Source organism: Giraffa tippelskirchi, chromosome 10 (genome assembly GCF_054371585.1).
Source record: "Giraffa tippelskirchi isolate mGirTip1 chromosome 10, T2T-mGirTip1v1.2.pri, whole genome shotgun sequence".
Lineage (NCBI taxonomy): Eukaryota > Metazoa > Chordata > Mammalia > Artiodactyla > Giraffidae > Giraffa > Giraffa tippelskirchi.
The window spans coordinates 84267361-84281245 of NC_137284.1; the positions used below are offsets into that span (position 1 = coordinate 84267361).

Consider the following 13885-nt stretch of genomic DNA (forward strand, 5'->3'; position numbering starts at 1 on the left):
TTCAAATGGGTATATCTTTCCTTTTCTCCTTTGCCTTTCACTTCTCCTCTTTTCTCAGCTATTTGTAAGGCCTCCTCAGTCAACCATTTTGCCTTGCTTTTTCTTGGGTATGGTCTTGATCACTTCCTCCTGTACAATGTCACGAACTTCCATTCATGTTCTTCAGGCACTCTATCAGATCTAACTCCTTAAATTTATTTCTCACTTCCACTATATAATCGTAAGGGATTTGATTTAGGTCATTCCTGAATGGTCTAGTAGTTTACCCTAGTTTCTTCAATTTAAGTCTGAATTTGGCAATAAGGAGTTCATGATCTGAGCCACAGTCAGCTCCCGATATTGTTTTTGCTGACTGTATAGAGCTTCTCCATCTTTGGCTGCCAAGAATATAATCAATCTGATTTCGGTATTGACCATCTGGTGACGTCCATGTGTAGAGTCTTCTCTTGTGTTTTTGGAAGAGGATGTTTGCTATGACCTGTGCATTCTCTTGGTAAATCTCTGTTAGCCTTTGCCCTGCTTCATTTTGTGCTCCAAGGCCAAATTTGCCCATTACTCTGGGTATCCCTTGGCTTCCTACTTTTGCATTCCAGTCCCCTATAATGAAAAGGACATCTTTTTTGGTTGTTAGTTCTATAAGGTCTTGTAGGTCCTCATAAAATTGTTCACCTTCAGCTTCTTAAGCATTACTGGTCAGGGTATAGACTTTGATTACTGTGATATTGAATTGTTTGCCTTGAAAACAAGCAGAGGTCATTCTGTTGTTTTTGAGATTGCATCCAAGTACTGCATTTCAGACTCTTTTGTTGACTATGATGGCTACTCCACTTGTTCTAAGGGATTCTTACCCATAGTAGTAGATACAATGGTCATCTGAGTTAAATTCACCCATTCCAGTCCATTTTAGTTCACTGATTCCTAAAATGTCTATGTTCACTCTTGCCATCTCCTGTTAGACCACTTGCAATTTGCCTTGATTCATGGACCTAATATTTCAGGTTCCTGTGCAATATTGTTCTTTATAGTATTGGACTTACTTCCATTACCAGTCACATCCACAACTGGAGGTTGTTTTTACTTTGGCAAATGAGTCTGTTGGCCATCTGTATGTCTTCTTTGGAGACATGTCTACTTATGGCTTCTACTCACTTTTTTATTGGGCTGTTTTGTGCTTTTGTTGTTGTTATTCAGTTGTATGAGCTATTTGTACATTTTGGCAATTAAGCCCTTGTCAGTTGCATCATTTGCAAATATTTTCTCCTAGTCCATAGATTGTCTTTTAATTTTGTTTAAGGTTTAATTTGCTGTGCAAAAGATTGTAAATGTTATTAGGTCTCATTTGCTGTGCAAAAGATTGTAAATGTGATTAGGTCTCATTTGCTTAGTTTTACTTTTATTTCTACTGCCTTGGGACACTGTCCTAAGTAAACATTAGTGTTATTTATGTCAGTAATAAATGAAATTGAAGATAATTCAAAGAAATAGAGAAATATTCCATGCTCTTGTATTGGATGAATTAATATTGTTAAAATGGTAATGCTGCCCAAAGCAATCTACTGATTTGATGTGATCTCTATCAAATTACCCATGACATTTTCCACAGAGCTAGAGCAAATAATCCCAAATTTATATGGAACCATAAAACACTCAGAATTGCCAAAACAATCCTGAGGAGAAAGAACAAAGCTAGAGGCATAACCCTCCTAGACTTCACACAATACTACAAAGCTATAGTAATCAAAACTGCATAGTATTGGTACCAAAACAGATATTCAGATAAATGGAACAAATAGAGAGCCCAAAAATAAACCCACACACCTACGGTCAGTTAATCTTCAACAATGGAGCCGAGAATAGACAGTGGAGAAAAGACAATGTTCTTTCTACTCTTAATCAGAGCTATGTGCCATGATTGTAGGATAAATATCTTCTCTAGAGTAGGATTAATTTTTATCCTATTAATACAGCTAAAATGTAAGTTTGGGGAAACTAAGAGATCTGGAAGCTGGTCAAAGCAATTTTTACTGCTACTTTGCTGTCTATTCCAAACAAAATTACAAAACACCCTCACGAGTCCTCTGTGTGTGTTGTCTTCTTTGGTTCAAAGGCTCAAGATGATCTGGCGTTACTGTCCCTCCCATCCACCAACCTCCCCCAACCTGTGGAGAGAGTGGACACAGAGGTTTTTGTCACCATCCATGCATTTGATTTCAATGACAAAGGCATTTTGTAACTATAAAAGGATAAGCATGAGTGATAGTGATAACTCATAATTAATGCATGCATCCTTTGAGACCATCTCAGTAGACAGGTCTCTTTTTACTTTTAGTAGAAACAGTGAAGAACAAGCTGGAACAAGTTTTGAGTAGGAAAAACTTCACAAGAGCTTCAAAAGTATCACATTGTGAAGCATGTGAATTTAACCTTCCAAGAAAAAAATAGGCAATGTGATGTTTTGAGAACTTTAGTTAACAAGTTTTTAATTCCACCTTTCTTCAGAAGTGAGCAAGTGAAAACAACAACAACAAATTTTATATGCCTGGCAAGTTGGAGTTTCTGAACCTACAAAAGAGGAATACCACCTATAACTGTGAATTTTTTCCAGAAAAATTAGTTTTGTTTTGTTTTTTTCCTTTCATCATGCTAATTGATGTAATCAATTCTGACTTCAACTCCTATTAGCTTCAAATAGTTGGGGTGTTTTCCTTGACTCCCTCTCTATCACTTCGAATACTCTTTTTTCCCCTCCATCTCAGTTACAGTTTGAGGAATGGAGCAGTATGAGTTCTGTCTGATTTCTTATGGGTTTGGAGGAAAGAAATATAACTGTTTTATAGATAAAGTTGCTGCCTTAATTGATGAGGTTTTGCTCTCTGTCTTGAGATTTGAATGAAAAAATATTTTTTTTGGCAGCATGCACTTAATTAAGCATTCACTTAATGTCCATGGTACATTCAGCAGCCATTTTCTAAAAAATTAACAAAGTGAGTTTGTCACTTTAAGAAAACAATGACAGTAGTTGTTGTCAATGACAAAAATGAACTTTTAAGTACAAATGAAATTTTCAAAAACTTTTATCTGCCTCCCTGAGCTTGACGGCTTTTTATAATTCAGACTTTTTTCATGATATGGGTGGTGATATTAACAAAAGTGTTTTTAATATTGTATGAATTGTGTCAAAGTTTTGAAGACCTGCATAACTCAGTAGACCGTTATTTTCCAAAATAAATAGTACATGATGTTACCAATTCAGGTAAAGTTAAATGATCCATTCAAGGTGCAAGATAGACTATAGTATTTTAAAGTAAACGTACAAAAGAAGTTCGTTGATATGGTTTCAGATTCTACATTTCCATTAATCTTTAAAAAAAAAGAAACACGACTCTTCATGTTTTGGTAGTATCAAAGATTGTCCATAGTTATCTGAAAAGGATACTAAAATACTCCTTCCTTTTCCAACTATGTATATATGTAAGACCATCATATATTTCAACTAACACAACATATTGAACTGGATTTAATGTAGAAATAAGTATGAGAATTCAGCCATCCTCTATTAAGCCAAGTACTGATGAAATTAAAAAAAAATAAAATAAAATGGCATGCCTCACTTTTTTTTAAATATGGTTATTTTTCATTAAAATCTCTACTTACATGTATATTCTTGTCATTTTAATGGAACCAGTGAATAAATATTTGTAAATATATACTTTTACTTTTTAATTAGAAACTTTAATGTTCTTTGAGGGCCAATGTTTTCTTTTTGTAGTATAAAGAAATCCTGAGATTGAAGCATATGAGAACAAATGATCTACATCCATGTTAAAGACCTTCACTAGATTTCAACTGTTCTAAAGATAAAATGCAAACTCTAAACATAGTACCACTTAACAGTATATTATAATCCCATGAATATTTATTTAGTCCCTCAGTCCAGTGATGTTGCCTTTTGTGGACACACTGTTCCTTCTCTTTAGGATGTTCTTCTCCATCCATATCACCTAGTTAATTCTTTCTTATTCTTCTGGTTTCAGCTCATGAAGTCCTTTCCCAGACTTTCTTGTAACCATGCTTTTATACATCAGAACATTTTCTCTCTTTCTAATTGTATGTTTAGTGATGAAATTATTTCACTGAAGTATTTCTTCCCAATAGACTGAAAAACCATAAAACCAGTAAGCGTGTGTATGTTGACTTACCATTGTATCCATTCTTCCTAACAGAGTGCTTATCACAACGTAGAGTGGGAAATAAAATACTTGTTGGTGAATGAGTAAGTGAATAAATGTGTGAATCAATAGAGGAGAGAAAATCCATTGAAATCAACATAGAATTTGACCTAGCATGTATGACTGTCTTCCTACAGTCTCCTATTGTCTCATCTATTACCTCTTTTAGCCTAAAAATCTACAGTTGAGTGACAACTACTTGCGTTTCCTCCCTACCTCTCATGTTACTAGTTTATCATTATACTTAACATACCTCATTTTAAGTTTATAATTTATTAGTTTTCCTGTGATACTTTCTTCTCCTTTAGGGCTTGGACTGTATTCTGTTCATTTATGTATCCATAGGATATGATAAGGTGTTTAGCTCTTGATAAACACTCCATAAATGAATGTACAAAAATATTATTGAATGAACCAGTTAATAAATGACATGACATATTCCTTAACTTTTTAATTAAATCATTCCAGTTAAAACTCAGGTAATGGGAGAAATCAAGATTGCATTGAAGAAAGAAATGAAGACAGATGGGGAACAACTAATAGTTGAAATCCTACAGTGTAGAAATATTACCTACAAATTTAAATCTCCTGATCACTTACCAGGTATCTAATTTTATGATAATAAGCAATATAATGTAGCTAAGAACTCCTTAGGAGAATGAACTAAATGCCCTAGAAAATGCTAATTAAAATTTGGGCTGTGTATCAAATATATCTGAAAAAAAATATGAAATAAGAATTAATTTATCTTATATAGAGCAAATTGATATTTTACTGGTTAAAAATTAGATTTTTTTCCAACACAAACTTAGATTGATATATTTATTATATAACAAGTAAACATTTAAACTGCTAAGAAAATTGGTGTGTTTTAATTGAGTGAGTGAGTGAAGTCACTCAGTCATGTCCAACTCTTTGTGACCCCATGGACTGTAGCCCACCAGGCTCCTCCATCCATGGAATTTTCTAGGCAAGAGTACTGGAGTGGGTTGCCATTTCCTTCTCCAGTGTTTTAATTAGGTATATTTTAATTGTTCTATGTTGTCTGAACAAGTTGTTCACAGTCTACTGGCTTTATGTAAAATGTAGGGAAGCTCTAGTATAGAATTATAATGCTAATTGTATTGAAAATTGTATTGTTAATGGACACGTAACAAGCTGAATTCTTATTTTCAGATTTATATGTGAAACTATATGTGATGAACATATCTACCCAAAAAAAGGTGATCAAGAAAAAAACAAGAGTATGTAGACATGATCGAGAGCCTTCATTCAATGAAACTTTTAGATTCAGCCTAAGTCCTGCTGGACATTCTCTTCAGGTAAATCATACCGTTTCTATTTTTTAATTTTCACCTATGCTGTACTTATTTCCTATTTAATTATTCAATATTTATATGCAAATCATATACTATGTGACATTTTACAAGTTAATTTTTAGAGGTAACTTTCCAGGGGCCCTTGAAAATTCCACAACCCACTCATCCCATCCAGTTAGCCTCTATCCTACCTACTGTTTCCTTTATACTGATTTTTTTTTCCACACTCACTGCCATTAGTCCTCTTTGGGTCTTCATCTTTATTATGCAAATCATTTCAGCAGTATATCTGGCCTACTTGCCATCACTATCTTACCCTTTTAATTCATTTTATCACACTCCTGGCAGAGGTATCTTATAAAAACACTGACTAGATTACCCTCCAATGATTCACTGTTATCCTGACCCATTCAGAATCCTCTAAAGTGAGTTAAATTTATTTAATTTAATTGTATTCCATTTAATTTCATCTCTGTGTATACTTTTCCACTCACTCTTTACTTCAGTCGCACCCGAATCTTCAAAGTCTTGGACTGTTTGCTCATATTTTTCCTCCCCGTCAGTACTCCCTTCTTCATTTCTCTCCATCTCCTACAATATTGCACATCTTTCAATGTAAAATCATCTCTTTACTGATGACCGTGGTGTAATTCATCACACCTTATTCACATGTTTTGCTTATCTTATTAGGCCATCACTCCCAGTTTTGTACAACCATTTATGTACTTACCTGCCACTGTTTCTGTACTAACAACTTCTCTAGTGCAAGGCTTGATTTTCATTGCTCTCTGTTCTGCAGCCTAGCACAATGCTTATACATAGTATGCCTTTGGTTGATGTAGAGACAAGGAATGAGAAAGTAGAAAGAGGAGGGAGGGTAATGATGAAAAATGTGGAAAGAAAAGACCATGGTTCTGGTACTTAAATAAAGGCCTGTGCTGGAGACATATTACAAAGCAAAAACTGCATTGAGAGGATTAACTGACATTAGAGTTAAAGGGAATAATAAGATTAAAAGACACTCTGAAGTCTGTGTGAACAGATGTGTCTGTCACAGAGGCTGAGTAGTTAGAGAAGGGATAGAGGGAGAAAAAAATCATGAGTTTGTCTGAAATGTGATAAATTTGATGAGGGCAGGTCCACATGAAATATTTAGGCAATTTGAAATCACAAAATCAAAGCCTTGAAAAGATAGAAGAGTAGATTTTGAAGTCAGAAACATAAAAGTAAATTTTGGCCAGGAATAAAGATGAATTATCTGAAGGAGATTCCAAAAAGAGAGAGAGAGCGTAAGAGAATTGCTGAGGATTAATGGTTGTCTCTACCTTGTCTCTACCTTTCTTTCAACTGATCCCTAAAAAAAAAAAATCTTGAGTTTGAGATCCCATGGAATTTCAACTAATGTAAATTCTACATATGACAAGAAACCACTTTAGGAGAGCTTACTATAGTAAAATCCCCAGTAAAATTAAATGGTATTTAAAATCAATGTTATGTTCTATCTGCCTTGTAAACTCTTTCTTCTTTACTTACCACTCAAATAGTTTTGTATTTGAGTTGGTCTTTCATAACTAGTAAAGTTCTTTTCTGAAACTTTCTATCAATTTAAGCATAAGCTGAGTTAGAATTAGCTGAAAATACATATCCTATCTAGAATTCTATCCTTCAGGATAGGTCTCTGCCTTTGGGAAATGTTGATGTGAATTAATTAATATGCAGATCTTTTGAGGATATCTTAGTTATTAGTTCTCCTACAAGGATGTCTGCTACTTCCTCTCACCCTCACTCTTTCTTCTCTGTGTTACTTCTTTGATGTGTAAATGTCCATAAAAGAAGTTGAAAATATACACACAAATATATATATAATTTTGACTATTTTTTCTAGATTTTACTTTTTTCCAATGGAGGGAAGTTTATGAAAAAGACCTTGATTGGCGAAGCCTGTATCTGGCTTGACAAAGTGGATCTCAGAAAAAGAATAGTCAACTGGCACAAACTTTTGGTCAGTCCTACTCAAACCCACTGAAGAAATGTGTCTGCTCAGGGTATAGAAAGTGCTTTAAATAATCTTAATCGTGACTATAGTTGAATACTATTGGTTCTAAGCTATGTTTTCAGGGGTAATTGTGAGAAGAGGAACAAAAAGCAAAAGCATACTCAAACCTTTGCAAATGTATGGTTGTGGAACACAGAAAAAAAAACTTGAAAGAAAAAGTCCATATATTGAAGACAAGAAAAAAAAAAGGAGTTCTGAAACCTTGGATTTCTTGTGGCTGTCACAAAAAACAGTGAGAGAAATTTTGATTACTTAATGCAAAACATTTTTGAGTAGAGTTGAGCTGTGGCTAACTAAAGGCTGAGACTTAAAGATTAATATGATTTATAACACAGGCAAAAGTAATCCTTTATGCAGAAGAGCTTGGTTGAAAGGAAGGAACTGATGTAACAAATCTCAGTTTTCGAAAGTCTTTCTTCTTTATCTTCACAGATAACTGTTTTGAGATTCTGACATAGGATACACCTACAGTGTGTGTCCAGACTAGAAGTAAGGAGGTTGTGTTTTTAAGGAAAGGGGAACCAGAGACTTAGAAATTATAGCTTTTAGATCATGTTGTACGAGTTTTCTCTGTGTCTAACTGTTACAAGGGTGAACAACACCAATTTTGGAATTCATGTTGTAAAAGCACATTTGTATAATTTGAAATAATGTACACTGAAAATAATACTAAGTAGAAATGGAATTACATGTATTTAGAAGTAAAGCCATGACTGGCTAATGGAAAAGAATATTGTCCCATAAACTGTTGGAACCTTGGTTGAAAGCATAAAAATCTCCATAAATAACTCTTAATCCAAGACATTTTCAATCTACATACCAAAGGACCTAGATTAAATTGATATATTCTAGGAAGCATGATAACTTGTGGTTTGTGAAGTTGCAAATCAATGTACTATCCCACATATTTTCTTTCTCCAGAGTAATAAATGCACAGAGAGAAACTTCTTCCTCTGGCAAACAAATCATACTAATCTGTGACATTGATTAATTAATTTGGTGTCATTTCCTACTCTTTCACAGTTTATTTTTTCCTTAATCTGTTAACTGATTGTAAAATGAAAACTCTGACACCAAATTCAAGTTCTCCCTAGTGCTCTGTTTTCCTACTTTAGTGACACTATCGCAGTGATCAAGTTCGTCAGTGTTGGGAAAATATGTGAAAAATCAATGTTACATTAAGGTGAAAGTGTTCTTTGAGCTACTTTAATAATATAGAATAAAAGGACCAACATCTAAGTCATTAAAATGAAACATCCTCTTCCCCATCAACCAACAACATAAACAAGGAAGTTACATGGACTTAGAGGAGATGAACTCAGCTGGGATTCACAGCCTGGCTTCTGGTCTTGGTTCCGCCACTAACTGTCACCGTGCACATGTCACTTAAACTCAATTTTCCTCAGTTTTCTTATTTCTGGGAAAATACAATTACGTATTCCTAACCTTCCTAATGGGATGTTGGGATGATCAAACTAAGTGATCTATGAGAAAAGATGAAAGCACATTTCCAAATATAGTTTTATACACATAAGTGAGGAATAGGTATTATGGAGTTTTTTTTCCCAATTTTGTATGTGAAAAAGCATCTTTGAAACCAATGGCAAGCAAAGACATGGATAAAAGCAGTATATTAACTCCAAAACCAATTTTTTCTTAAAATATGAACTTATATAAACTTTCATTTGACCAAAAAAGGTTAAAAAAATTTTAAAGGTTAAAAACTTGATTTACAAATTGGGTTATCATAAGTTAAATAAATTATACTGATCTTATCCTATTCCCAAACCCACAAAAATAAAGTAAATTGCTTCTCTGTGAATTCTGAGTTTAAAAGCTGCTTCTTTATTCAAGGGTGAGGTTTTAGTGGAATTAGGGAAATTTTGTACCAACATATTGGTCACATATTGAATTTTCTCATTTTTAAAGGAAAACATACTTGAAATCTGAGAGAAATTGATTAAATTTAAGACATTAAAAATTAAAGAATTTATAATAAACCCCATGTTACATATTTTTATTATATTCATAGAGATATATAAATTCACCCCTTTCCAGTCTAGAAAAGGTAACAGTCACTTTTCTTCCCTCTACTTTGTAACCTCCCTCCCCTGACAATGCAATTTTATCATTGATTATTGCTGTAAAATGAGCATGCGGTGAGAGGATCACTAAGGATTTGATATTGCTAGAATTTTATTTTTAGAGACAACTGGATCTGCTGATGGTTGCCATGGATATTTCCAGCAGAATTTAGCACTTTAGGGAGCTTATAATCATCACATAATTGGGGAAGGAAAGGGTTCAGGAAGATCTTCTGACATGAAAAGGCTCTATTGTCTGTCCTTAAAAGGAGACTCTCGCTCCCATGGGTCCTCTTCTGCAGCCACTTACACCCAGAAGTGTGCATGAGAGGTTCATGACCAGTTAGCTTACTTCATCACAGTTGCCATTTCTTTTAAAAATACACAAAAGGAGGTGCCATCAAAACAAAGATCATACCTTGGTAGCTATTTGACATGAGAGAGTAGGAGTCTTACCATGACAGGTGCCCCTCTATTCCAAGAACTGGTGATGTGGCCAGGCCAATCAAGAGAGTTCAGGACAGGGCTTCTTTTTGTGCACCAGCATCCCTCTTCAGAGAGTGTAAGATCCTGCCCAGTGTGCCAAGTTTGCAGCTGACCAAACACCTACGTTGTACTGGAATTATTCTATGCAACACTGAACCTTATACAAATGCATTTCTTCTGATATTGATTACCCTTCTTACAACAAAACTGTTTCTTTTTTAATTGCAAATAGGGCTCGGTGTTTTTTACTTTTTTGTATATATCACAGCACATGATTTTCCACTTTTTATTTCATTTATTTTATTGGGATTAGCTTTTTTTATCCTAATAGAGACAAAGTTTGTAATCTCTAAATAACATGTGATCAGTCCAATTACAGCACTTATACCTTGAAGAGCATCTTAATTTTTCCCACAATTTCATTGAGTCATCAGACACAAGTTGCTTCTTGGTTTAAAATTTGGTTTAAACCTTGGTTTAAAGGTCCCCAAGAAACCTTTAGTAGTGAATCAAAAGCACAGAGTGAATTTTTACACAAGACAGGGATGTCTAGAATGGTCATTACAGACATAGATAATACTGAGAAGTTTGTGTTTCCCTGTTTTACTTAATGTTAAGGAGACTTTTGGTGACTCTGAACTCTTTATCATTTCAGTTTAAAAGAAGAGTATCCAAGACTAAGGGGAAGTGATTGTCTTTGCTTTTTAATGTTGCCTATATTGTAATTAATCACATTAATAAATGCATATTTTCAGCATATCAGTGCATTTAATTTTGTGGATCACACACATTAAAATAGTCATACTGTGGGAATATTATAGCTGGTAACCAGCTGATACAAATTCTTATTATAGGAACGGTTGTGATGATCATGGTGATAGAGGTAGTGAACTAGGTTGGTGGTGATGTGAAGTAAAATGAAATTATATACTATATTGTGCCCAATTTATTAGAAATGATTTGATCAGTGTTTCATTTCATTAAGATATCATAAAGATGTTTATAGTATTTTTTTACTTTATTATTTAAATCATAACTAACAATATTTTTAAAAACTTATTTTCATTGCTACAATGTCTAATATTCCAAAAGCAGCCAACTACAGCTATGTATGTGTTTATAACTCTATGTGTGACAGAGTGATTTTCCCTCTTTTTGAGCTTGAGCTGGAAGTAAAAGAAAACTCAATGAATAATTATGAGCTGTCTCTTTAATAATAACTTGCCTTTGATGTGACACAAGAATGAATGAGTGAAACAGATATTCTCATTGAATATGACACATTGATGTTTTCTGTATGTTCCATGTTGTTGTTATTATTAAAGACTCCCTCTAAATAAAAATCATTTAATCAAATGATTCCTTCTCTGATAGGTAGATTGAGAGCATTTTCTTAATTCATTACCCTGTACATAACTATCCATTTGGTATACTAGACGAGGTTGAAATATTAATTCCCTGTGGCATTCAGCATGTGAATATGATTCTCATTTGATTGTGTATGTATATTTGTTGGTGATGTGCTCAGGTGCTCCCACTACCAATTAATGTGTGTGCTGATATCCTAACAAAAATACATCTGATGTTAAAGGAAACAAGTTTCTTGTCTGAAAAGATAAAAACCTAATAAAATTGGTTGCAAAATAAAAAATAGAGTACTTGGAAATATGTCTTGTTTCTAACTACATGTTGCATGCCGTGTTGGTGATTTGCTAATGTGTTCTTTTTTCTGTTCTACCCAAATCTCTCAAAAATCTAACAAACCAACAAAAATTCTTGGGCTAAAGGTTATATAAATTGAACTGAAATACATGAGAATTGTATAGAAATGCTTGTAAATCTGTCTTGAGTTTTACTCTATGTAAAAATATGTCTTGGTTTTGTGATTGTATACAAGATGTATCTTGGTAACTTATGCAAATTGTGCTGTATAAAGGCTGTGGCCTCAGCCTTACTAATAAATATTGAAAATATCAACTTTGGCTGCCTGTGTTTATCAACTTGATAAATTGATACTTAACATAGAAATAGAACTTTCTGGAATATATTTTCTGAAAATTACATGATGAGTACATTCACTCAGTTTATAAAGTAATTTTTAAACAGCACAAATACAGAAAACAGAATTAAATGTATAACTTAATAAATGACTATATCAAACACTCTTAAAACAACCACCCAGATCAATAAATTGAACTTTTAACATATTTGATACATTTTAATTCATTGAACTTGTTACTCTTATTAAGCCTTAAATTTACCCTTTTGAGCCAATGGATCCCTCTTTGAGTGGACTTACATATTTGATAACTTTCTTTCTACGGCAAGGACATTTTATATCATTTCTTTAACCTTAAAACATTATAGGAAATCTACTGAACTTGAATTTTTACTTTTTTCTTCCTATTTATCTCTATAAAAATAATTAAATTTAGGAATGCATCGAGTTGATTGATCAACTTTTATCTAATGTGCTATCCTTCTCAAACTTTCACTAACATCAAAGGTAGTATATAATATGTTCATGGTAAACTTGAGTATTCTTGGATGAAATATATCTTGGAACATTTTTTGAAAATAATTCCAAATCTAAAAGATTATAATTAGATACATGATTTTGCCTTTTGACTATTCATTATCTAGGCTTTTAAGAGCTGAAAATCTATAGTCTACAAATTTTGTAGAAAATTCAGCCAAAATAGTTCTCTATCAATCCATCCTAAAGGAGATCAATCCTGGGTGTTCATTGGAAGGACTGATGTTGAAACTGAAACTCCAATACTTTGGCCACCTCATGCGAAGAGTTGACTCATTGGAAAAGACCCTAATGCTGGGTAGGATTGGGGGCAGGAGGAGAAGGGGACGACAGAGGATGAGATGGTTGGATGGCATCACTGACTCGATGGACATGGGTTTGGGTAGACTCCGGGAGTTGGTGATGGACAGGGAGGCCTGGCGTGCTGCAATTCATGGGGTCGCAAAGAGTCGGACACGACTGAGCAACTGAACTGAACTGAACTGAAAAGTAACAATAGAACTATAACTGGAAAATGTTGAAATTTTTATTTCTGTTCAACTAACTCCAAATAAACTTTTATTTTAATTTTATTTAATATTATATCTTATTTGTAAAAATTAAGGAATATTTGCATTAATTATGCAGTAAAAAAATGACTTCCCAACAATTTGATCCTTTGAAAAGATCAATAAAATTAACAAGCCTATGGCAATTAAAAGAGAAGTAAGTCCAAATTGCCGTTTTCAGGTAGAAGAAATGAGCATAAGTGCCAATCAGTTCAGTTCAGTTGCTCAGTCGTGTCCAACTCTTTGCGACCCCATGAACTGCAGCATGCCAGCCCTCCCTGTCCATCACCAACTCCTGAAACTTACTCAAACTCATCCATCGAGTTAGTGATGCCATCTAACCATCTCATCCTCTGTCGTCTCCTTCTCCTCCTGCCTTCAATCTTTCCCAGCATCAGGGTCTTTTCTAATGAGTCAGTTCTTCATATCAGGTGGCCAAAGTATTAGAGCTTCAGCTTCAACATCAGTCCTTCCAATGAATATTCAGGACTGATTTCCTTTAGGATTGACTGGTTGGATCTCCTTGCAGTCCAAGGGACTCTCAAGAGTCTCCTCTAATACCACAGTTCAAAAGCATCAGTTCTTCGGCACTCAGCTTTCTTTATCGTCCAACTCTCACATCCATAC

At 34.0% G+C, this 13885-nt stretch overlaps 1 protein-coding gene across 1 annotated transcript in view; it reads left to right on the forward strand.

The window, feature by feature from the left end:
• PCLO (piccolo presynaptic cytomatrix protein) overlaps nucleotides 1-8399 on the forward strand; it is a 359914-nt gene extending 351515 nt beyond the window's left edge. Inside the window, exons 24-26 of the mRNA XM_081531727.1 lie at nucleotides 4698-4832; nucleotides 5406-5551; nucleotides 7434-8399. Coding sequence (XP_081387853.1) covers nucleotides 4698-4832; nucleotides 5406-5551; nucleotides 7434-7574 — 422 coding nt within the window. The 3' untranslated portion in view covers nucleotides 7575-8399. The remainder of the gene's footprint in view (nucleotides 1-4697; nucleotides 4833-5405; nucleotides 5552-7433) is intronic.
• The last annotated feature ends 5486 nt before the right edge of the window (nucleotides 8400-13885 follow it).